General features: G+C 46.7%; 1 protein-coding gene across 19 annotated transcripts in view; it reads right to left on the reverse strand.

The window, feature by feature from the left end:
- MAGI1 (membrane associated guanylate kinase, WW and PDZ domain containing 1) overlaps positions 1–23,064 on the reverse strand; it is a 331,729-nt gene extending 308,665 nt beyond the window's left edge. For all 19 annotated transcript variants that reach the window (XM_084214795.1, XM_084214798.1, XM_084214791.1 and 16 more), the window contains exon 1: positions 22,446–23,064. In XM_084214795.1, the coding sequence (XP_084070921.1) occupies positions 22,446–22,731 (286 nt within the window). In that variant the 5' untranslated portion in view covers positions 22,732–23,064. The remainder of the gene's footprint in view (positions 1–22,445) is intronic.
- Between the last annotated feature and the right edge of the window lie 2,279 nt (positions 23,065–25,343).

Raw genomic sequence — 25,343 nt, forward strand, 5'->3', positions numbered from 1 at the left:
CTCTGTTGCTCTGTTTCTGCACAGACATCTCACATCTCAGGCAGAGTGGAAAGCAAAGTTAGAAATCACTGAAATTTTCTGTTTTACCCAAGAACAAGCTGACTGTGGACTTGTGACTCTCAGACAGATCATCCTTCAGAGCTGCAAGAAACTGCATCTCTCAGGGTCTGATCGATTCCTTCAGTTCCTTGCCAACCACAGGAGAGCTTTAAAATTAACAGGCATTATATTAGCTGACTTTACCTAAGGAGTAGCTATCAATTATCCACACACACAGAAGACATTTCCTTTTATTTGTATGCAAATGCCCATATGTGGTGGAATGAAACTGGAAGGGAACATGTGGGCATCAAAATCTTACAGAAATTATATACTTTTTTTAAAAATGCACTAAAATGCTTATGTCAATCTCAATAAATAAATGTATAGAAATCCAAAACACCACAACCAACCAATCAAGCAATTAAAAAAGCTAAGGGGAATAATCAGAATGATATTAAGGAAAAAAAATAAAACTCTCTCTCTTGTATGAGGCACCTAGGCTTGCCCTGATGTCTGAAGTACAACAGCTACACAGTAAGGCATCCAGGCTCTGTTAAGATACAGAATAATTAATAATTAATTGTAAGACCCATCTGGCTATCCCACCAACACAGAGAAACTTGGGAGAAACTCAGCTCACACTGGCCAGCACAGCTCTGCTGTCCAAACCTTTGGGACAAGCACCAGCCTTGTCCTGCCCAAGCCCTTTGCTAATGAACACCCTGATGAGCCCCTTCTGTGTGCTCTGGGAGATGTTATTGCTTTTTTTTTAATGACAGGTTCTGTTATCTCCTGTATATATTAAAACTGGCCTTTCAGCTCTTCCATTACTGCCAGACACTGAAGTCAGAGGTGAACTCTAAGTGACTCTGACACTTTCAGATTAGAGCATCTCTCTGACAGGCTTCTGACACAGCCTCTTTTCATGTCTTGGGACTGCAGCAAAAGGGGAAAAAACTGCCCAGAACTCAGGGTTTGCAAGCTGCTCTCCAGCAGCAGTTATTTATTACTGCTCTGCCCTACAATGTCACCCAGGTGCTGCAGAGGAAAGAAGGAGGCCATTCCCTGCTATCAAGAGTTACAAAATATTTTGAGAAAAAACTGGCCAAGGATAAGCAGATGGGCACAAGATGAAAGCAAAGCAATCCTCAGGCTGAAAGCATGACTTAGATGTTTTGTAAAGCTTTTTTGTTTTGCAAAGTTGACCAGGTGGTTTAAAGAAGGAAAGAAGGAAAGAAGGGAAAATTCAGGAAAACAAGAATAAACTGAATAAATTTATCAGAGCCAAAGCAGCACTGAAGAAAATTCACTCCTGCCAAGAACTAAGTGCACTGCTTGCCTGTTGCAGATGAACAAAAAAGATCCAAACTCCAAACTGGCATGTCCAAAGCCACACAGGAACAGGGTGCCTTTATTCCCCTGTGCTGCTCTCTGGGAAGAAATCCTTCAGGAGCCAGATATCAGCTCTAAATTACTAGTTTTGTTACTCACAGGCCCCACAATGAAACAGGGGGTGGCTGAGGTTACCACGCTGTGGTAATAATCAAATTTAAGGGGATTATAATCATTATAAGCTAATCAGGGTAGAATTATATATTTTTAATTAGCAGCTGCTGTGTGGTTAAGGCACTAGAATCCCCAGCTGTTTGCTGCTAAGTGCAACCAACAGAACCTTACTTGAAGTGCAAAATACATGCTTCTACATGGAAAATATATTAAGGAAATTTAAAATTGCCCTTAAAAATTCTATATACTGTAAATCCTCATTATAGATCATGCTCTTTTGCTTTCAGCATTGCAAGGTCTTTGGTTTTGTTTTTTTTTTTTAAAGCCTGTGCATTTAATCTTATATTGAACATAGGCCAAATAGAAAAATATACAATACATTGTGTATATTGTTACTTCAAACCACATAGTAGTAACTTGTAAATCCTCCAGCATTTGGTATAAACACATAGTGTTTGCCTACTCATTGTAAGTCTAGAAAAGGACATATTTATGGGGAGCCCTAAGAGGTATTCACTGCATGAATAATGGAGACTGAATAAAACTTGTCATTTGGATTTTCATGTAACAACAGACTTTAATCCAAGATTCCCAAGTAAAGAAACAGATCTCCTCAGTTTCTGTGACCCCCCCTGCACACATTGTTTTATTTTTAAAATATTTTTCAGCTGCATTTTAACTGAGAACCTTTCTATGTTATCACAGAGACTTCCACTGGCACCAGCCCCCAGAGATCTTGCTTAGTTTAAAAATAAAGCAAACCCAACAGCCAGTTCAACTGAAAACAAAAAGGTTTTGTTAAAGCTGCCCAGGTATAAAGAGGCTGATCAGAGCCTGCAGATGCTCGGCAGAAGTCTGCAACAAAAACCCCAAACTGCAAAGCAGCAGGTCTTGTCTTCAAACACTTTCTTCAGGTTCCCTGTGACAGAGCAGCCTCCTTCTCCACAGCCCAGCAGATTTGGGACATTTTGGCCAAACCCAAGCAGCAGCAGCAGCAGAGCTGCACCTGGGCACAGCCAGGTCCTCATTCCACAGTCAGGCTCCCCAGTCCCTGTTTGAGGATGTACCTTCAGGTAAATCCACAGGTGCTGGAGAGGGCTAAGCAGTCACCTTCCCCTTCCAGCCCTCCCAGAGGCTCTGCCCAGGGGAGCAGACAGCCAGGCTGCTGGTGATGAGAGCTCTCCAAGCCAAGCCCAAAGCCCCAGCCCAGTTTTGGATGCTGTTTCTGGGTCCTGCACTCTCAGTGTGCTCCCTGAGCCTCGTCCTGCCAGAATATCAGTGACACTTCCCCACCTGCACAGTGAAATTTGTGTCTGTCCCATCACCTCTCTCATCACAGACCAGGTACAGATTCCATGCTGGAGGAGATAAATGACCTTAGATTCATACTTTGGGTAAAACTGTTTCCTTGAAATGGATGCAATACAACCAAGACTGCACACCAGGTCCTCACAGAAACTGCTCTTTGTAAGAGTTTTCAAGCTCTGGGCAGTCCTGAATAGCATCCTCTGCCCCTCTGCCATGTCTGAGGGCTTTGACTGACGGGTCAGCAAACAAAGACTCAGAAAACCCAACAACCACTCCCTGACTTAAACACCCTCCTGTGGACTCAGACTAACAGTCAGCCATGGCAGAAAAAGGGCCTCCTTGAAATGCCAAGAGCTCTTGGGTAAATCATCTGGTGTTGCAGATGGGTGCTGCTGCCAGGACCGGCTCCTCCAAGACACCCAAACCCCTGTGGGGATTACTGACAGCTTCAGACCAAGGTTATCAGTGATGGGAGCTGCACAGGACTTAAACTCTTGTCTTTCCACTCTAAAACACAAGACACCCTCAGAGCAAGGGCAGAACATATTTGAGGGAGAAAGAGGCCTAAAAAGACAGCTGTTGCACCCAGAATATCAGCATCACATCCCTTTCAAGTCACAAGGACAGAGGCGCTGAAGACATGGCTTCTGCCAAGAGGTGCACAAGGAAATCAAAGACTGTCACAGAACTGTGGCACTGAGCTGTGCCCAGGCAGGCAAATAATGGACTAAATTAATTGCCTGTAGCATGACACTGCTGGAAAATCCTGGAGGTTTTGACTGCTTTGCAGCATGGTTCTTTCAACTCCACCCCATGCTGGGGCTTTAATCTGCAGGGCTGTAACGGCACTATCAGCAATGTTAGAGGCAAGACTAAAAATAAACGAGGGACAAGAAAAATGCAAAGCTCCTCCTCCCCACAAGGTCTGGAGGGAATTTCCTGACTCAGTCAGACTGCTGGATCACTTGTTTACTTGTTACTAAGTATGAATTTTCACAGCAGTGTGTGTGGTTTTCACTGAAGTCTCCAAGTTAAAATCAACAGGGCAGTAATGTCAGAAGGAAACTAAACATCACTGACCCTCCTGAGAGACAGGATCCCTGCTGCCTCCCTGCCCGTGCTGCACGTGCTATTCCCCAGGGAAATACTGCATTTCTAGGTCAAATATGAAAGCACTGGGGGCAAAGGCAGTGCCTTGGATGGATGGTGAAGGACTCCAGCTCCCACAGTAACCTGCATCCTGCTCAATCCATGAGATCTGTTTACCCCCAGATAAAGAAGCTGTCATGTAACATTCAGAAGAGCTGAAGGGTTTATCCTTCTGCAAAGCACCTCTTCAATGGTGCTCTTGAGTGCCAAGAGGCATTTGGGGAAGGAGAGGTCAGCTCTTCTCCCTGCGGCACCCAGGGAGGACACAGCAGGCACAAGTGGTTTCAGAGCTGCACAAGAAGCTGGCACAGAGATTTGTTTATGGAGAGCTAAAAATTAAGCTTGACTTTAAAATAGCACAGTCACCAGTTGTAGCTCAGAGGGTCACACTCCTCTTCCATCTCTGCCTCCTCCCATCTTTGCCCAGCAGCTTTGCCAGACTGGCCTCCAAACGTGGCAAGATTTCCCCACGAGGGTGGCAGGCAAAAATCTGGAGCTGAAGGAACCTGCTTAGGAAGGGATGCTCAGCACTTCCTACAGCACTGGACACTTTTTTTCCAGGACCAACACTGCAGCCAAGACCATTCCTGTCTGTAGCAGCCTGGCACACCACATGCCAAGGTATTTCATGAAACTTTTAGGAGGTGCCTGCAGGTTCACAGTGCTCTAAGCATCTCACCTCCCCACTCCACTCTCCATGGAGCTCTCCTTCTTCACCTCCCCTACCCCTGGAGCACACAGCAGAGGAAAATATAAGATTTCAAGCTTTGCAAACCTCCAGCCTAAACCAACATCCTGTAAAACTACGAGTTAAAGGCAGGAGCACTTCACTTCCAAACCACAAAGGCTGTAATGAGTGTGGTTTAATTGGCTGGTACAAGAGCTGCACAGCCAGAATCAGCAGCTGGCAATGAAATCAGCCCTTCTGCACAGCAGATTGCTAAACTTTTGCCCTTGTCTGCAACGTGGTGTGTCACACAAGTAATTCAGTACCCATAAAAAGAATTACAAAAAGTATCTAGGAAAAATAAAGTGTAAGCCCAGAACTGGCAATAGACTAAGTCTTTTCCCAAGAAGTTTCTAGTTGTAGACTCTATAGGGATGAATTTCTATGTGCATATATATAACATTCTCCATAAGAAACCTGTATATTTTAGGTGTCACTTAAAATCTGGCCCTTTAGAGATACTGATTTTAAGAGGCTTGGTACATATTTAAAAATCTCATTATTGGAATTAGAAATTAGATCCTTTGAAAAATCAGTCCCCAAGTGACAGAAGTCTCTATCAAGTGGTGATGGCACATTTCCTTGATTCATTTATTTAATACATCACTCAGCTATTCACACATGTCCAACTTCTCCCTTAGAGGTTTAAAAAGCACACAGCCAGTTAGTTTGCATCTAACTTCAGAACAGCCAGATTAGTAAGGAACAGGGTTTTACAGCAAAGCCTTCCTTTCATCTGGGGCAAAAAGCTTTCAATCTTATAAAGCCAGTGCAGTAAACTTTCAAGCCAAGGTATTTCACAAAGGTAGCTGGGGCTCATTGCTCTCCTATCCCCTTGATGGAGTTAATGTAAGTTTTATAGTTTACACTTAAAACTACCTTTTTCTCAAACAGAGAAATGCAGCTTAGGCAGGGTAAAAAATATACAAAAAAAGAAAAAAACAATCCAAAACCCACATCAACAAGAACTTGAAGTGGTTTGTGCATACATATTTTAATTCAAAAAGCGAGGCTAATCTAAATAAAAGGAATACATACAAGAAGAGCAACACAGATTCATTCTGAAGCAGCTGAGGAATTGCTGTTCTCAGCCTCTTCCTGCTGTGAGATCCTGGGTGCCCACACCCAGCAGCTTCTGTCTTGGCCAAGGCAAGGCTGAGCCCAGAAGCCGGCGCTGCCTTTAGGAGATGAAATGCAGAGCAGGATTTAAACTCCTCAGTTCAGCTGCAGACCACAGGCATACAGTCCATGCCTTCCTGCTTTTACCTGCACAACTTTATTTTAAACTGGGTCTTGTCCCCAGGGCTCCATATTAAAGGAGTTGCTCATACAAGGAATCAAGAGTCAGAAGCTTTGGACGTGTCAGGACAAATCCCACCAAATGTAAATTGGTGTAATGTACAGATTTATGCTGCCTTACATGGCACCAGAAAGGGAAAGGCAGTAATTCAAACTGCTGCACAGGCTCCCAACAGCAGTGATGATAAGCATTGCTTTTCTAAGGCTGAAAGAAGGTTCTGGGAAAGGAAGATAAATCAAAACGTGTCATCTGTGAAAGGGGAGCAATGCAGGAGCTAAGCCCCAGTGGCTTGACAAACACCCATCTCCTCCCAGTAAAACAGGCTTTGGTGTTATTCAGTATATAAGTTTTGCAACAGTTTTCATTCTAGTTAAAACTGCATGAGGGTTCATTAATTTTAATGCTGTGTGATTTGCCATGCCCACACCTAGGAATGCTCCAAACCTTGGAAGCATTTGCCTGTTGGCAGAGGGATGAGCCCTGCTCACTCAGCCCTGCTCCACAAGTGGGCTGCAGCAGCACTCTGCCTTTGGTGCCTTCACACCTGACCTTGCCAAGCTCCACAGCTGCCCAGGGCCACGTCCCCAGCCAGGCAGCCTGGTGCCACTCACCCTCTGAAAGCCACCACCCTGTCAGGGACAGGGAACAAAGCCAGAGGCTGAGGCAGAGCCTGTCCCCACTCCCAGCGTGTGCAAGTTCACACAGAAAGCGGGTCTGGATTCTCTGAAAATCAAACACCCCCCTCAAAGAGAAAAACTTGCTGGTATGTCAGTTATGACAAACACAAACACTGAACCTGTGAGCTCAGCTTGCATTTTAAAGGCACTTACACCTATATTTTGGTGCATTCTTTTGACCTGAGATATTAAATCATGCACACTGAGCTAAGTTTTTTCCAGGTAACAAAGAGGTTTATCAGCACACCTCTGGTGGAATATTAACTCCAGTGTTTTGCTGGGAAGAGGCTGAGTTTAATCTGGATTGCAATTGGAGAGCGGGAAAGAAAAAAGGTCAGAGCAAACATGGCACCACTATTAAAGAAGTGGGTTAATTATCAACCATGGGCATGAAACTGTGGAAACACAGCAGCAGCCCAGTCCTGCTGGTGATGATGCTGGCTGCTGGACAAGCAGAAAGGGATCCAGACTGCTTCCAAGAGGGAAGGGATTAAAGCTCTCACGCTGATACATAACTAAAGAAGCTGGTTCTGAAAGAGATATCTGTACCTGCAGGGTATTTGGGGTGCACTGGCTTTATTAGCCAGAGTCACCACCACCAGCAAGGCAGGCTTAATGCCCATTAAAAAAATATTTTATGTCTGGTATCAGGGAGCTCTGCAGGGCTCAGAAATGGATCAGACATTTCTTCACATAACAAGAAGAGCCGAAGGCAGCATCTGATACTCCACAGAAGGCAACAAACCCTATAAACAAGGTACACAAAGGCTCCAGCTTCAGGCACAAACTGCCCTCTGCCTACAAGAGACCAGGACACTCCACCAGGAATGGGTTCTTCTTCCCAGAGGGCACCTGTTTCTAAAGCTATCTTCTAAAACAGATTATATCAGCCAGTGTTTGCATCAGGAAAGCAGCTGAGAGGACAGCTCACCTGAGTCTGCTGTGACACATCCTACTCCAAACTAAACATCAGCGACACTGTAATTTCCAAAACCACTCGCAAAGAGAACAACAAAAGCGGAACCCAGAAAATTTGTAACTGTTACTTTTTAAACTACCACTATGAGAAAAAACAACACTGTAGCAAAATGTTAAATGCTAAATAGAGGCATAGCTACAAAAAGAAAGTTAAAATATTATAACAGCCCAAACCTGCCAAAATTGAAGGAATCATAACAGATAAAAGAAAATATTAGAGGAAAAGTGGGTAAAAATAGAAATGCCAGGATGTGACATGCCTGGGAGTTATAGAAAAAGCATCTGGATTGTCCTCAGATCCCCTCCTGACTGCTGTCTAACTCAGTAATCATCCCTCTTGAGCAACGGGGCTGTCTCAAGCAGAGCAATGGGGCAATGCCAGCTCCTTTTCATCTGCTGCCATGTGGGGCAAGGGAGCAGTTTGTGCCCTCAGCTGCACAGACCTGGGTGCAGCCCTGGGCCTGCCCTCCAGCCCAGGGGACAGAGGGGACACACACACACACACACACGACCTTCTGCTCCTGGCCCTGGGGAAGGACCAAGCTCCATCCACAGGAACGGCATCAGAGCCACCAAAAACAGCTCTGCAAATTCATACACTGGTGCAGCTCACTCCAGGCAAAAGGGAGAGCACAGAAAGCCCCATCTCAGCCTGTCAAGGCTCCAGAAATATAATTTCCACTTTATTTCTGGAGCCTGCCATTTACTGAGCACTGCTAAGGGGACACACTTCTCTTCTGCACCCTCTCTCCTTTCCCAAGCCCAAATGCAAGGCCTGGCAATGCATCCTGTGGGATACACACTACAGAGAGTGCTGCTCCCTGCAGGGCCACCTGAGCACAATGACAGCTTGAAATATTTCTTTAAAAAAAAAAAAAAAACCAAACGAGAAAAAACCTTTTCAACTGAGCAATTTTTATTTTTACAGCAGTTACAGCCAAGTGCCTGGCTCAGTATCTGGTACCTGCCACTAATGTCCTTTGCTACAGTGACAGCTACAGAGAAGTAGTTGAGAGTGTTAAACAAAAGATGCTTTGTCATTTTGTGAAGCATTAACACCGCTCAACGCTTTTTAAAGGACATTACAACAACTTGGCTGTGGATCCAGACTCTCCTGCTTAAATTATGGATTTTATAATGCTCTGAACATCACTTCTAAAAGGCACAGTCTTTGGAGTGTCTCTCCTCTGCTCATTCCATGGTCCCCAAAGTCTGAACCAGGCAGATATTTGAGTTTTCACAGCTAAGCTTAGGCAGGAGAAAATCTCATTCCATAAAAAGCTGAGGAAAACAAACCCAAGCAGCTGCACGTGAAAATTACATGAAGTCCAAAGCCACAGAGTGTGAGCCTTAGGACAGAGAAACAGTCAGGCAAGTGCACAAATGCTTTCCACGTGTTCTGGGTGGAAAGAAACTGAATTTTTTAAAGTCTAAGATGGAAACTGCTTTAAGCAATTTGTCATTTTCAATTGAGGCTGTGCAGTAAAAGAGAGATTTCGACAAGTCAAACAACTTCCTACCGGAAGGGCTGCGTGCAATGCTTAAACCACCTCTCACAGACTCCTTAGAAAAGGAGAATTTCTAATTCTGCCATTCAGGAAGACTTTGAAATGTCACTGCTGTTTGATTTGACCAGTGCAGAGGAAATGCAGAGTTGAGAGAAGGGAAAACAATGCATTTACCATTCTGTCACTTTTTTAAACTTGATTCCAAGGCAGCTATGTGAGCCAGTGCTATGAAATGCAAATATTGCATCTTTACCTCCAAGAGGGGAAAGCTTCAGCCACATTTCCTGTAAATGTTACAACTTAAAGCTCACCTGGGTACAACAAGGCATCAACATGCAACACCAGCTGAAGGAGAACTGAGGCTGAGAGCACCTTTGAGCTAGAAACAATGTTTTTACGGCAAAAAGTTCTCTGAACATGATCCACTACAATGGACCATAATGCTGAAGTCTCTTCTGCATCAGGGACTCTGAGAAATAAGCCCACAATAAATATTCACTGCTGTTTCTGCCACCACTTCACACAGCTATCAGCATTCAGCAGTGCTGCTGCTGTGTCCCAGTACTTGAGAGCTCTGTCCTTTGGAGGCCTTGATGAAGTTTTATCAGTTGGTGTTGCTAATGAGAAGCCTTTCCTCAGCCAGAGCTCAGGGAGGAGCAGGCTCTGCTTGTCAAAGCTCACAGGTTGCTGAGGTTTAGAAAAATGGAGTAGCCAGAGCAGGACAGCATCAAAAGTCACCTACTATTTGTAAAATCTACCTCCACCTGCAACTAATACAGGAAAAGAGGAACACCAGTTTTAATTAAGTCTGTAAGACTGTTAAAAAAGCCCCCAGCTTTTTGAAGGAAAGTTTTGAACCTTCCTGTTGAGCACACACCCAGGGCCTGGAGGGCAGGAGGTGCTGCAGGCGGCAGAAACACTCTTTTGTCAGGAATCCACCAACGAATTATTGTATCCAGCACATCCTGAGCCAGGCTCCAGCCAGGCAGCTGATGGGACCTTCCCTGCCAACTCAACTGCACCGTGGAAAAATGCTTGTGCTCCCTGCCAGGGGCCAGATCCCATCCGGGCAGCCCCGGCTGCGGCAGCCGCTGCCCAGGGGGAGAAGAACACAGCAAATAAAAGCAAATTGTGAGCAGCCAGCCCGGGTGTCAGAACCCAGGACATTCCTCTGGCTGCCCTGGAGGACTCCAGACCCTGGCAGGGGGCTCAGAGACCTTGGCACGGGGTCAAAGACACCTGTGCCTTTGATTTTAGCCCATGGAAACAATTCCCAACTTTGTGTGAGGAGTTACAAGCCACAGGGGTTTGAATAGAATGATAGTGAATTTGTCACAGGGTGGAAAAGTAGAATTTTGAGGATTTAGGGGGGGGTTCAAGAGGCAAGATGGAGGAATCTGGGCATACCCTGTCTTTCTTCTTCTTCTTGCCCTCCATCTTCTGCTGGGATGGTGACACTTCTGGATTGGTTTATGATAGAGAGAGACTGTCTAACAAAGGTGATAGGTACTGGAAAACTATTGTAAATAAAGTACACTTAGTTCTTAGTATAAAAAACCAACACCACCCTGAGGGCAGTCAGTATGTGCCACAACCTGACCTGCTGGGCAGAACTCTGCAGATAAGAGAAAATAAACGACCTTGAAAAGCAGAGCTGAGGAATCCCGACTTCTTCTTTGAGCGTGAGGCTGGGAAAAAACCCTTTAATACCTTGGGAGCCATTCCAGCAACACAAAACCTGAGAGTTGGGAGCCAGGGCTCCCTTGTTTCCTCAGCATCCCCAGGGGACAGCAGGCAGAGCCATCACAGCAAGATGCAGTGCCAGCTCACCCACTTGGTGTTGGGACTCAGAGCAGCTCAGAGCGCCACGGTCCCCCGGCAGGACACAGCTGAGCAGGCTGAGCTGCACTAAATCAATTGGAAATAGGTTTTGGTTAATCCTCTGCAGCCTTTTAATGTTGGGATTGTGACAACTTGCCCGGCTTTTTAGGCAAACAGCAATTTCCACACTGGTTTAGGCAAGCCTCAGTGCTGATTATAGCATCTTTTACAGACAAGATACAAAAAGCCCTCTGCAATGTGTTACGCTAGCACATGCTTAAATTTAAGCACTCTCATTTTTACTGGGGCTTTTCTCATGTGCAACAACTTCAGCACATCCAAATTTGCCAGTCTGCAATATGACCAAGATATCCTACCCCAGCTCAGAACTATGTAAAAAAACCCTCTTTGTGTTTAGCTCCTGGAAAAACTGATACGTGGGTATTTCTAGCATCAACTAATACAACTGGAAAATTGGCAACAGAAAACAAGAATAAATGGAAAAGTAGCCTTGGCTAGTCCCTAATCCATCTCTTTTGCAGATAAAAATTTCAGCCTTTGACAGGTTTTATAAGCACAAATTAAAAAAAAATAAAAGCCAACAAACTATAGGGCATTTTATGGAAACCCTGTTGTGGCAAAGCTCCACCTGAGCAGGACAACCTGGCAATGCAACAAGGGAGCTGTTCCAGCTGAGGCAATTCACCCTTTCCCCCTGTTTTAATGAGGATCTGGGAAGCAGCAGACCCCCACAGCACAGCAAGAGGGAGCCAAGATTTGTGGGTCCATGCTCTTGTCACAAACATCCCAACTGAGCCACACAGCCTTTGCGCTTGCCTTTCTCCCCTCCCCTCATCACTGAGCTCTCCACATCCCTCATTCTTCTCTAAACACCCAGGCAGGGACAACTCTCAGGTCCATGCCCTGCCTGGCACAAGAGGACCCCAAACTCATCACTCCTGGCAGACTGGCATCATGCATCCAGGCATTCACCACATTCCCCATCCTCAAAAGGAACGAGCCTGTGTTAAAGTGTAACCTCTGCCTGCCCCTGGAAGGAGGGAGCTAAATGCCATTTTATGGCCTTCAGCACGCCAGAGACCTCTGTGCACAGTGAAACTGGGCACCTTTCCCAGGTGCACTTCATAGGCGTACTCTGGATTTCCCTCCTGCGTGCTCAGAATGACTCACAGGGGCCAGACCAAGGTCTAGGCAGCAGCTGCCCCCAGTGCTGGTCAGGAAGAGGAATCTGGATCTTCTTCTTCATGTAACCTGAAAGCTGCTGAGGTCTCTTGAGCAAACCATCTCTCAAAACCAACTTGTTCCTGCAGGTGATTTACAGGACAAGGATCACTGAAACAGTTTCACCACAGCAACACCACAATTGTGATTTTCTATGTTTCTGCAGGAGCAGAGGCTGCTCCTGCATCTCATGATGAGATAATGGCCATGGGAACTGTTCTCAGCCAGAATGCTGGTGGTTTCAAACTCTTCCTGTTCAGCTCCCAAACAGCTGTGCCAACAATGAATTTTAGCACTTGTGGTGAAACCCATGGCACTGGCTGCTCAGCAACCTGAGCTGCTGAAATCATGGGATTAGTTTCTATTATAAAGGAAAAATTAAGAGTGAAGAAAAGGACATTCTGGAACTTTTTTCACTAAAGCAGCATTTGACAACAGGGATACAAAAGTGAAAAATTTAAATACATATATATTCATATATACACACCATCACATATTGTCAGAGTCTCACCCAAGAATTCAAACTATTTTGATGGGTGACACAATATTTTCACAAGCTCCTCCTCTTGCACTGGGTGCAGGCTGTGTGTAGATATACATTTTTCCCCTGTATGTAACCTCACTGAGCAGCCAACCCTTGGACCAGCACAGCCCTGATATCCTCAGTGCCCATCTGGATTTTGCCCAGAGCAGTTCCACACCTCCCACAGAAAGCCAGAGACAGACAGTGGGGGTTTAATTGCCTCACTCCACCTGGAGCAAACAAAGCACCATGAGGGATTTACAGACTGTAGCTTAGTCCAGACAAAAATAGCTCCACATGAAATTGGGAGAACAGTCTCAGCATGCCTATATCTCTTCATTAAAAAAAAAAAATAGAAGGAAAGCTACAGGACATGTATAAAAGCATTTGGCATCTCAGATCTCCACTTGGAAACAGTTTGATTAATAAAAGCAGACAGTAGGTGACAGGGAGGACCCCACAGTGCACACAGGCTACAGGCAAGTTAACAAAACACTACATGCCATTGCTAAGCAAGTTTGCTATTTGCACATCAAACAAATACACAGCCTTAGCTGGGGTACCAGCAGAAGACAATCTAACAACAACAAAGCAAGCCATCCCCTCCCATTAAGTAAACAACTTACTGATTTTATTCAGCAACAGCAGATTCTGTGATCCTCAGAGTCCCTGCTGAGCAGGCAGCAGAACCTCTGGACTTGCTCACACAGTCAGGCTATTGCTGCTCCTCTAAACCACCACCAGAGCACATGGAGAAGATATTCTATATTAGTCACTTCATTGTTTAAGGGAAAATGCATACCAGGGAAAATAGAAGAATATGATTCTTTATTTTGCACCGGACTAATCCCTCTTTTGCCCACAGGACAGGGAGAGAACAAAGCCTGGGCTGGACCAGTGGCTGCCAAAGCCCCATCAGGTGTCCTGTCTTCAGTGCTGTCCCCCAGGCAGCAGCACTGCAAAGAGGAGACTCAGCTTGGAGCAGTTTCCCCAAATTCAGCCAAACTGCAGATTTCTCACCCCCAGCTCCCAGGGATCAGCTCCCCCAGGGCTGTGCTCTGCCACACATCCCCCACTGTCCCCGTGTCACACAGGGGAGCCACACACTGTCCTGGGGCAGCAGGAGGTGTTGTAGGCACCGCATCCTAACAGAATATTCAACAGCAAAGCTGCACCACAGAGTCACAGAATGGTTTCAGCTGGAAGGGATCTCGAAGATCATTCAGTTCTGACACCCCCTGCCATGGCAGGGACACCTTCCACTGTCCCAGGTGCTCCAGACCCCATCCAGCCTGGCCTTGGGCACTGCCAGGGCTCCAGGGGCAGCCACAGCTGCTCTGAACACCCTGTGCCAGGGTCTGCCCACCCTCATCCACTCAGCAAGGAATTTCTTCTTTGTCCTACCTAACCCTGCACTTTTTTCAGGGGCATTGATGTCATTCCCCCTTATCTTATCACTGCCCACCTTTGTAAAAAGTCCCTCTCCAGTCCCTCTCTGGCCCTCTACCAGGGCCAGAACAAGATGAGGGACTGCTGTGGGACTGTCACCAGCTAGAAAGAGCCCTGCTCCTGGCTGGTCCTGCAGAAAACACTCAGCCTGTTTTTAGGGACAGCATGAACAACTCCACTAGAGAACAGGGAAACTTGCCCAACCCAAAGCTTTTGGAATAATGTGTGCATCTCCTGCTGCTCTTCCACCTCTGCTCCAGCCATCCCTGGCTTCCCACAGGGCTGCAGGGAATTTCTCCAAGGCTCAGGAACCTCCACCTGTATCCCTGCCTTTAAATTGCTAATTGGGAGTTCTAGCTGAGCCTTTGGGAAAGGAGGAGGAGGGACATGTTCCTTGCTATTTTTAAGAAAAGCCATTTTGCAGTTATTCTGCAGCCCAGGTCCCCACCTGTCCAGTTCAGCCTGTTTGGGCAGTAACTCTCCTCTCTTATTCATCCAAAAGCCTCGGAGACATCTGAGTCTGTCATCAGTTTGGTCTAACACCCACTTGGTGCAGGATCTGCACCGCTGGAATAAGACAGGTCGAACATCAAAGTTGGGGTTTTTTTAAAGCACGCAATATCTGCCCAGCTTTGTTTGTGTTGAGGGAGTGGCTGGATTTTAGGCAGCTTCTTTTTCAAAGGCTTTTTGTTAATAACTAAATGAAAAACCCAGAGTTGAGGTTTTCCTCTTAAAAAACAAGCCAGAGATTAAGGATATGAAGAAAGAAGTCAGTCTCTTCCCACTCTAATTGTACTGAGACACTGACTTGAGGGCTCCAAAATTACAGATGTGTAATCCAAGACAATGAACTCTTTACTGAAGGATTAGCAAACCATGCAAAACTGATTCCTTATTCAAATGGCTTGCAATTGTAAGGGCATCTGTTCCACTTTGCAAGTCATCCCAAAGGCTTTGTTTGTTTTGATTTCCTGTTCCATTATGAAGACAGGGCACTTTGCATTATTTTCACACCGTGTAGTAAGCGTTATTGTTTAGTCTAATAAGGGACAGCTAATGAAATTCAATAAATATTTTTTTAAAACCTTATTTTTCTGTAAAGTTACAATACAAACCCTCAAAGCCAGAAAAACTGGAATTGTCTTTAGCCAAAAGCCAAGTGTGTAAAAATGTAACCCAAAACATCAGGACCTGAAGAAAAAACTGGTTTGTTTCTCCAAGGTCTACTAGGGGCAGATAAAAAAAATTTGCAGATTTAAATAATATTACTAACACAAACCAAACAATTAGGTTTAAATAATATTAGTAAAAATTAGTAATTTAATTAGTAATTAAATATTACTAAAATAATAATACTAAAAAAGGTTTAAATAATATTGCTAACACAAAATTAACAATATTAAAATAAAATAATATTGCTAACACAAAATGATGCCAGAGTCAGGGCTGGGGACTAACAGAGATCATGATGCCATCATTCCTGCTTGTAGCAGTGGAATGGTTCTGGAAACCATTTAAAATGTCACAAGAGGAAGCATGGATGGAGTGTGTGACTTTTAGAAACTGAAGGGTGGATCTCAACAAAAATAACCCATTTACCCTGAGCCATACTGCCCCTGCAGGGCCAAGGGAGATGCTGGCCCACCTATTTGGTTCAGAAGGAAAAGCAAAAAATTACAATTAAGGGGGGAAAAAATAAACATCCCAATCTGCCAACATACCAGTGCAATGCAAAAGCTGCCAAACTGCTCTGGAAGCAGGCAGCCTCTTCCACAGCTCTCTCTCAGATCAGCAGATAACCAAATCTGGATGAGAGCCTAGGTTTATGTCTGTTTCCCAACACCAGATCCTTGCAGGAAGCCCCAGCCTTAAGCCATCTGATGCTGTGGGTCTCTCTGGGCTGCAGCTCTGAGCCCCTACCTGTCAAACCACAGCCACACAAACTGAGCAAACAGAACACCAAGTGTCCAGACAGACAGAGAAAATGATGATAGCGGTGGAAATGGTGTTTGTGAGGAGCTGGTCCTGCAGGCTCAGCAGTGCTGTCACTCAGCACTGAGGAGCTGCTGCTGTCCCCATCCTGCAGGAGATGCCCCTGGTGACAGGGCAAGGGAGCAGAGAGGATCCCCAGGGATCACAGCGGGCTGACCCAGCCCTGTGCCCTTGGCGCAGAAAGGTCACTTCAGACTCGCTTTCTAAAAGGCAAAAATAAATCTTCTCCACAGCTGAGCTAGAGAAAAACTCTGGAGAAATATGGAGCAGGAGGATCTGCATTTTGCTGCTGCAGGAATTGGGACAGGGAGCTGGAAGGAGCTCAGGCAGGATGCAGAAGTTTGAGTACCTGCCCTTCAAGTACCACTGAGTGCTCAAGCAAGGATCCCCACACCTTCAGCTAACATTTTGCCTCAAATTCTTCATAGTCCTTCTATAAATTCATGGCACTTGCTCTTACAGAACCACTATTCTGTGCTTTTCATCAAGAAATTCAAGTCACTTGCAGCACACAAAGATCAAAACCAAATGCCTTGATTTACAAGTTCCAGTCAAAGTCAGAGGAAGTGTGAAAAAAAAAATACAAACACCTGAAATAACTAGCAGGCACAGCTCGTGTCTGGAGCTAAGCAAAGGAATGCAAATAAAAAACTTGGCCAATTATTTTTAAAAACCTCAGGAGAGGTCCCAAAGATCCTGTCCTTGCCCACAGCCCAGACCCTGCTAATGCAATAGAAAAAAGCCCTTGAGGCAGCAGCATCTTCTCAGCTTCCACATTACTTCAAACTGAGCCACGCTGAAATCTAATGAGAGGGCTCAAATCATCGGTTCTGCACTGCCACAAAAGTGCTGCTCTGAATATCTTTGCACCTTAATGCAGCTGCCCTGGGGCAAATGTTTCCCTGTGCACGCAGACTCTGCCAAAGGAGCAAGTGTGTTTCTCAGGCATCAGATCAAGAGATACAGGAACAGCCAGGAGAGATGCATGAATGATCACAGCCTGAGCTGAACCAGGAGAAAATGACAATCCCAAACCCAGGAATGCAAGGAGCTACTGCTGGTTTGGCTTTCAAACCTGTTAAAAAAAAAAAAAAATCTTACATTTCTAACATGGAAGATGAATCTTAAATTTCATGATAGCAGGTCAATAATTCACTCATGCAGGAGTTGTAATTCGGTCTTAAAAACGTGGAACAACATGCAGGATGGTGTTAACATCATATTTTGCAGTGGTGTTGAATGACTGCTCATAATTAGACCATAATTGTGATTTAATTGCTCTGTGATCTGACTGGCCATAAAGAGGGAGCCAGGAGTCCCATCCCAACGGGTGGAAAGATAAACTTTATTGTGGAAAGCATAGCCCCCTTTCTTGCCATGAAAAGTATCACATTAACTCCTGGAAATTTTTATAACAGGCACAATGTGGCTCTTGGGCTCTCTTGCCCATCTCTGGGGTGCTACTCCATGGCTGGAGAGGATGGATGACTGCTTTGCCATGAGCAGGATCAACTTCCAAATGCTGGCAAGTTCTGCACTGCAAATTCAGGCACAGTAAAGATAAGGTCTTGCTCAAGGCAGTATTTTAATACAAGACATACAAATTTCATGACTACTAAGTGCAGTACTTCTTTAAGTACTGCTTTAAAGAAAACTCAGTACTCCTGATTTGTAGCAAAATATGCTCCAAGTGAGAGAAAAAGAGATTCTGCCTTTTTTAATTTTACATTTCATTCACGACTACTCCAATTGTCAGAGTTGAAAACAGGCCTTATAAATCCAGAATACAAGAACAACTCAGAGGTTTTCAGATGACAACATTTCTTTCTCTCCATTTGAAAACCACCTGGGTCCAAAAAGAATTTGGGTCAGATGGAAAAATGACTGAAAGAATTCACTGTGTAAGCGACTGGCACTGAGCTAGCAGAGACTGGAGGAAAACACTTTTTGGAGCTCATGTGTGATGCTGCAGAGGTAAACTGGGAACAGCAAGGGCTCACTCTCTAAACAGCCTCTCCCTTCCCTGGCTCAGCACATCACCCCCAAGCTCTGCTCCACACTCACTGCTGGGCTTCTGCAGCGCCAGGCATGGGCACTGAGCGTGGGATGTTCAGCATCACCACTCACAAAGTGACACTCTGCTTCCCTGTGTGTGCTAAACCATCAGCTCTTCCTTTGTTTTCTTTTTTTTTTTTTTTGGTGTTTTACAAAAAAATGCCAAAATAACAAACAGAAATTATCTCACAAGCTCTCTCAGGAAAATAAAAGGAAAATACTCAAATACCAGCTCACGGAAACTTTTTGAAAGAAGCTGGTTTTGTTCACATGGATACATGTAACTGAGTTGAACATCTCATGTATAGCAGATGCCAGCCTGACATTGAAGCATTGAGTCACTGCACTGTATTTCAGGATTTATCTTAGGGTCAAGTTAATGTTTGAAAAGAAACAAATGCAGCTAATAGCACTGGGTAAACAGTGACTGTTTCTGCTTGGGATCATGTCTGCCCTGTACAGGGCTAAAAAAAAAAACCCACAAGCACACAACTCCTCCCTACCGTGGGATCATCCCAGCTGCAAAGTCCTATCAAAATTATTAATTGCATAAACTGCTCTCAGCACCTCCTGGTTTCAAAGCAATAGGTCATTAGGAGCTTGGGATTCTGAGACTTTTTAGGGAAGCAAAGCGTTGAAATGAGAACTGAAAAACCAATTTAATTTACAATTTAATTTACAAGCATATTAACTCTGACAGTTTCCCATACCAAGCATCTGGCTTGGTGTGGTTTGGCACAGGTCATGGAACCAAGGAGCAAAAAAACTTGGAAATCTCTCTGAATGTGCTCATCTCTCACTGAGGGGGAATGAAAACCCAGATACCCTTCCTCAAATAAAACATGGTCCTTTTTTTATAGATACAGTCGAAATTCTTCTCTTTTGGAGGATGGCACAACAAACTTCTCTTATGCTGGACTCTGTTAACAAAGATCCATGAGAAGAAATGGTGTGCCTGATTTTATAACTGATCTATCCAATGCAATCAATTATCAATTTATCAAAGTGAGCTATTTTGACAAATGTGAAATGTATTCAAGGAAGCTACAATATTCACAGTACAGCTGGGAAATCACTATGTTAAGGCAATGCCAGCTTTACACTAGAATATGTGACCACTGCTCCTATAATTCAATCTATTAATTCCATACTCTCTGACCAAGTAATAATAAAAATGCATTTATTAACTCCACAGAAGTTAATTGCCGATTTCATCAGAACTTAGGCACAGATGTAAGATGGAAACAGTCAGTCATAAAAGCACTACATGTTAACTGAGGTTTTTTTCACACATTTGACAGTTCTGAAAGTTACTAAGATACGTGGCAGCAAGATTCTTCCTCTCTCTCCCCCGAAACAGGCAACTATAATGGCACAGTTTTATTCTCAAATGTCATAGCAGAAAAAAAGGGCATAAGGGGAAAAGGAAGGGAAAGCTCCATTCAAGTTCTTTAGCCTTCTTCACTCTTCCTTCCAGGGTAAGCAAAGGACCAAGAAATCCCATATGACCAGTATTAAATGCCTGTATTTCCATTAGGAGATTTCATAGAGGTTCCTCCTTTTTGTACTTTTCAAACTTACCATGCACAAAAGCAAGAAAAAAAAAATAACAAACATTGCAAGCAAACCTGTAAGTTTACAAACTCTGGTTGAATGACAAAGCCCATGCACAGCCTATTCCACCTACATTTCCATCCTAGTCTCTTTCACCAAGCGCAAGGTCAGAACCGTTATTTTCCTGCTCATGCTTGCAGATGACTGACTTATAGTAAATTTCCTGTTTTCCCAGCCTTGTAAATGTCAAACAAAACAGACAGGCAGTAAAATGTATACATTTCCAAGCTAATATTGCCCCAGTGCTTCGGCACCTATGGGTTAGAAACTACGAACTGTGAGGAGCAGGAAAATCTGGGTAACTTTGTAAAAAGTTACTGTGTAAAAAAATCTGGGTAACTATGTAAAAACATGTTTACAATTTTATCCGCACACTCCTCGGCTGTCTGCTCTAGTGCCACACTTTTCCTGTTGAATGACAGTTGCCATTCCCATAATCAGATTTTTAATCAACACAGAAGTAATGCATTTCAATTAAACTACTCTCCTTTTCCATGTTTCTGATTCTGAAACATGAGGGAGAGCTGTGCTTTGCAAAGAGCAGCATGCAGATGCCAGGCTACCATTGACAGGCTTTCCAGACCACAAAAATATTTAGTGATTTAAAAACTAAATATTTATTTCCATTCCACATTCTTGGCTAATAAAGCATTTCTTAAAAATATGGAGGAAAAAAAAAAAGAAACTACAACCCCACAGTAACCAAGGGCTTGGTTCTCAGCTCTGGATGGGAACAGTCCAAGGTTTAAGTGCCTGCCCTGACTCACAGATGGGTTTTGAACCCTTTTCTCCCACTTTCCAGGTAAACCAACACGCTAAAACTTAGCTCTCTGCCCATTCTTTTGGCCATATCCTGAAGCTGAGACACCATTTACCACCAAGTTCTGCCATGTGCAGTTTATTCCCAGGACATGTTTTATTTATATTAACTCATGTTTCCAAAACAACAAAAAGTTTGATCACAAATTGTTTGGTTGGGAAGGGTTTTATACACACCTTCCTTCGCCCATCAACACCGATCACATTGCAACACCACAAGCTGTATTTTAATACTTCTGCTAAAACAATCAGAATGTAAAAAAACCCTTCTGCCTAATTTCCTCATACTTTTCTTCATGCTTTTCTCCCCCTCCTACTTGGGCAGGGAAACCAGCAGGCTGAGTTTCCCTCACCACTTCCCAGTGAAGTGAAGGCAGCAGGGAAAACAGGAATTTGCTTAACAAAAACTGGGTATTTTGGGAGTTTGACAGTGTCTGCTGGAACATTGCTACTGAGTCCTGGAAGGGACTAACAAGTCACTGTGCTTTGGTGGCTCAGCTCCGGGGCAGGGGGTGGAGGAGCAGTGCACAGGCTCAGCTCCTCTCCGACACCATCGCTGGCATCTGCTCTGGCTCCGGAGCTTCCAAGGATGAAACAAGTGCCTGCAGCCCTCCATCTCAGGGACAAGACTTCAGGTGACAGTCCTGCCAGCTGGCCAGAAAGTCTGTCTGCAGCTACCAGCTGGGTTGAACGAAGTACAGGGAAAAAAAACCCTCTCAACCACAAGCCAGGGTGAAACCCCCACCTTTAGGATGTACACGTCTTGATGACAAATAAACCTTCCCCTAAGGAATCTCTTGGGCAACACGAAGAAAACTTCCCTTCCTTCCTGCACTTGCAGCTGACCTCGGGGAGCTCCTCCATCTCTCACACCTCTGGCTGTCCAGCTGCAGTCCTGCTCCTCCTGCCCGTCCAACCAGCCTCGGTGGCTGCAGCAGCACCAACAGCTTTTTGGCACTAAATTGAAGTCCTGTCCTGGAGATCACAAGCCCATTAGCCAGGCCTGTTAGCTAACCTGTTGAGCGACTGTGGAGTGTACACGGATGTGAAGTGGGATCTTTTTAATCCAGCATGGGAGGACTCTTCCTATCCTCTTCCTCAGCCAAACAGGAGAGCTACCTGTCTGTTCCTTCACCTGTGCGCTGCAGGGCTGGCAGCACGGATGTGCCCTCACCTAGGGCAAACTGGGGGAAGAAAGGTAAATCTGAGCAGCCTTTCAGCCAGAGAGGGAAAATGCAGGAGGGTCCAAGCTTTTTCTTCCCACGCTGGCAGCCGGCAAACACACGCTGCACTTTCAGAACAAGACTCCACTCAGCAGCTCCAAAGGATGCTCACAGCTGCTGGAGGAGGGGATTCCTGCCCCATTCCCCCAGCAGTGAATCTCCCTCAGCCTCTCCAAGGGTCAGCCGGACACCGAGCTGCCCCGGACAAGCGCGGGTTCCCCGCAGGGAGCGCTGGCGGCTCCGCGGTGCCTTTGGGAAAGTCTCACGCAATTGCTCGCGGCGCTTAGCGCAGGGCGACTGCGGGGCGGCTGCAGCCGGGTCCGGACAGGAGGTGCCTGCGCATCAGTGCCCTCGAAGGAGGTGCGCACACGCGTGGGTGCCTCTGTCGGGGCCACCAGCCGAAGGGCTGCTGTTCGCCACCGCCGGCACCGCGCTCGCCCGTGGCCACCCAACCCGCAGCCCCGCGGGAAGCGCGGAGCGAGTTCCCCCCGTCCCGCCGCGTCCCCTCGCACCTTGTCGGACGACTTTCACCACGATGGGGTCCTTGCAGCTCCGGATCACTTCCAGCACGTCGTAGCGCGGCAGCCCCGACACGCGGACCCCCTGCACCTCCAGCAGCAGCTCGCCCTCGCTCAGCGCCGCCTCGCCGTCCCCCGCCGCCGCGCCCGCGTACGGGAACTCGCCGTGCTCCGCGCCGCCGAGCAGGGGGAAGCCCAGCTGCCCGCCGGGCCCGCGGGTCAGCGCGCACTGCCGCACCCGGCTGGACCAGTGGTTCTTCTTCTGCACCACCCGCGACATGGCGCTGCGCGTCCCTCCGCGCCCGCGGAGCGCGCTCGGCAGGTGCGCAGGGGGCGCGGACCCGCCGCCCGCTCAGGCCATCACCGCCCGCACGGCCCCGCGCCCGCGGAGGGCGCGCACCGCCTCCCGCCCGCCCCTCCGCGCCGTCCCTTCTCCCCTCTTATTAAGAAAAAAAAAAAATTAAAAATAATTTTAAAGCGCTGAAAAAGCAAATCCGGCAGCCGCACGGTGTTGCCGCCCCTCTCCGCGGGCGCTGCGCGGGGCGCGGAGCCTTTCAGGCGATACAAAGCGCCGTTTGTTTTGTTCCAGTTCGGTCCGTCCCGCTCCGCCGCGCTCCGCGCCGCCGGCGCAGGCGCCCTGGCACGGCCCGCCCCGGCCCGGCCCGGCCCCCGCCCGCTCCCCGCCCCCGGCCCGGCCCGGCCGGCGCGGCCCCCCGCCCCACGTGCGGCCCCGGCTCCTCCCCGCTCCCACGGACAACTTTCCCCGAGGGAAAAGTGCGTACCGGCGCCCCCCGGGCCGTGGCGAGGGTGAACCCCCCGGGTAGAATCGTCCTTCTCTGAGCGGGGCCGGAGCGCGGGTGCTCTGCCCCGCGGCCCCGGAGATGCTCATGTTCATGTTCCATCTTTGCTTCCCGGGAGGATTTCTAGGATTTTCTCAGTTGCACACTGCTGCGATCACTTCTTACCTGCGCTTTCCAGATGGTTGTTACAGGAGAGGACACAAAGTACAAGTCCTGAGGAAAAACTTGCACAAGCCCGTCATTAAAATGGTATCAAAGCGCTTGCACAAGGCTGAGTGAAAGTTGCACTCCTACTCTTAGTTCTCCACTCCAGTTTTTGACTGAGTGCTCGAATTTGAGACATTAATAATGTTTTCACGTTGTCCTGTCCTCATGTAATTGTTTAGAAGTTGGACAGACTAGTAGTGAGGTCTGGCTGCTGGGGAAAGGGACAAGCATCCATTTGTTTGTCCTTGGCCAAAACTCTTCAAAGTTACCCAGAACTGGTGCAAAACTCAAAAGGGGAAAATAAGCAAGAGTGCATGTACCAGCTGTCCCTTCCAGGTCATGCTCCATGCTTCCAAACCTGAAAGCCAGGCCTCATTTTGAGCAGTCTTATGCATGACCGAACCCCTTCCAGCAAGGAATTCGCTTGTCAGATGTTTGCTGCTAATCGGGACTGAGAAGTGACACAGGGAAACAAAGAGTCTGCTCTGGCTGCCTGTGCTGCCCTAATGTGCGCTCAGACGCTGCAGCCCGCAGACTTTCACTGTGCCCGCGTCGCTCTTGCATCTCTCATCTCCCCAGCCGAGCGTGTCCCGCGGTGATGCGCGATGCAGGAGAGGCGGCAGCTCGGCGAGCATCGCTGCTTGGGGAAGGAGCTCAGCCCAACATCGTCTGATGCTGGGCCAGCTGATCAGCCGGCTTAGCTCACAGACCTGAGAGGTGACCGGGGTACTTTCCCAGTCCAGGATGGAGCAGGGAAGCCTGTCCTTCCCTCACCCCCTGCATTCCATCCTCCTTTCCCCATCTGCAGTCTCTCATCTGGCTATCTTGTAGAGCTCCCATCGTTGCAGACACGGCTCTGCAGCCGCGGGAGCCGCAGTGCCCAGCCCGAGTGGCACAGCCACAGCCAGGCACCAGAAAGGCTTGGCCAATGTCACATAGCACAGCAGTGAGTCAGCTCCATCCCCTGTGCCTCAGGCACCTCTGTCCAGGTCTCCAGGGAAAGCAGATGGGATTACCAGAGCTCAGGAAAGTCCTTCCAACACAGGGGCAGAGCCTGCCTTCCTAGGTAGAAGTGGAGTCATGAAGTTCAGTGTACCTGCTGTGTTTAGCCCCCATTTGCTTCCAAGAGTTTTCTTATTTTCATATTGTTTTCATCCTCAAAGCCGTGCTGATGCCTTATGTTTGAGCAGCAATAACTGCCTCACATCTGCTTTTCCTGGCTCAGTAACCAGCTGCCCCATTTGTCACTTTTAGGATGACAGCACACTTTTCATTGTGCCTTCACCAGTAAAGAGTGGATAGGTCATCAGGCTGGATCCCCTGGGCAATACATGCTCCTGTAGACTGTAAACCCTACAGAGCAGCAGTGTGGCTGGTGGGGAAGGCTTTCTCTCTCCTCTTTGCACTGGCTGATAGTTGTGTCACACACGTGAGCTCACGGTGCAGGGAGCCCCTTGTTCGCAGCCCAGCGCTGGGTGTGACGTATTTTCATCACCATCACTTTGCAGGATGCCTTATGTGACAGCCCTGCCAAGCTAAAAATCATCTGGGATCCATGTGAACATCACATGAGCTGTGGTTGCCCTGAATAGATCTTACAGAACTACTCATGCCTCATGGAAAAAATTTTGGAAAAGACTATTTAGAAAAACAAGTTTTGAGAGTAAAATTTATGAGATGACAGACTTCCAAGGGTCCTTTTCAGTTTGCTTACAAACACTGCAACAGGAATGAAAATGTGAGCTGTCCCCATTGTAATCCTAATGCTGCACTCATGTCTGGGCCACTGTGTTCCCAAAATTGTTCTTGCTGATAATAAAAACAGGACTTCAACCAGAACTTCATTTTCAGATTTTCAGTTTTTGTCCTGGACCAATCTCCTACC

Source organism: Fringilla coelebs (genome assembly GCF_963513975.1).
Source record: "Fringilla coelebs genome assembly, chromosome: 13".
NCBI lineage: Eukaryota > Metazoa > Chordata > Aves > Passeriformes > Fringillidae > Fringilla > Fringilla coelebs.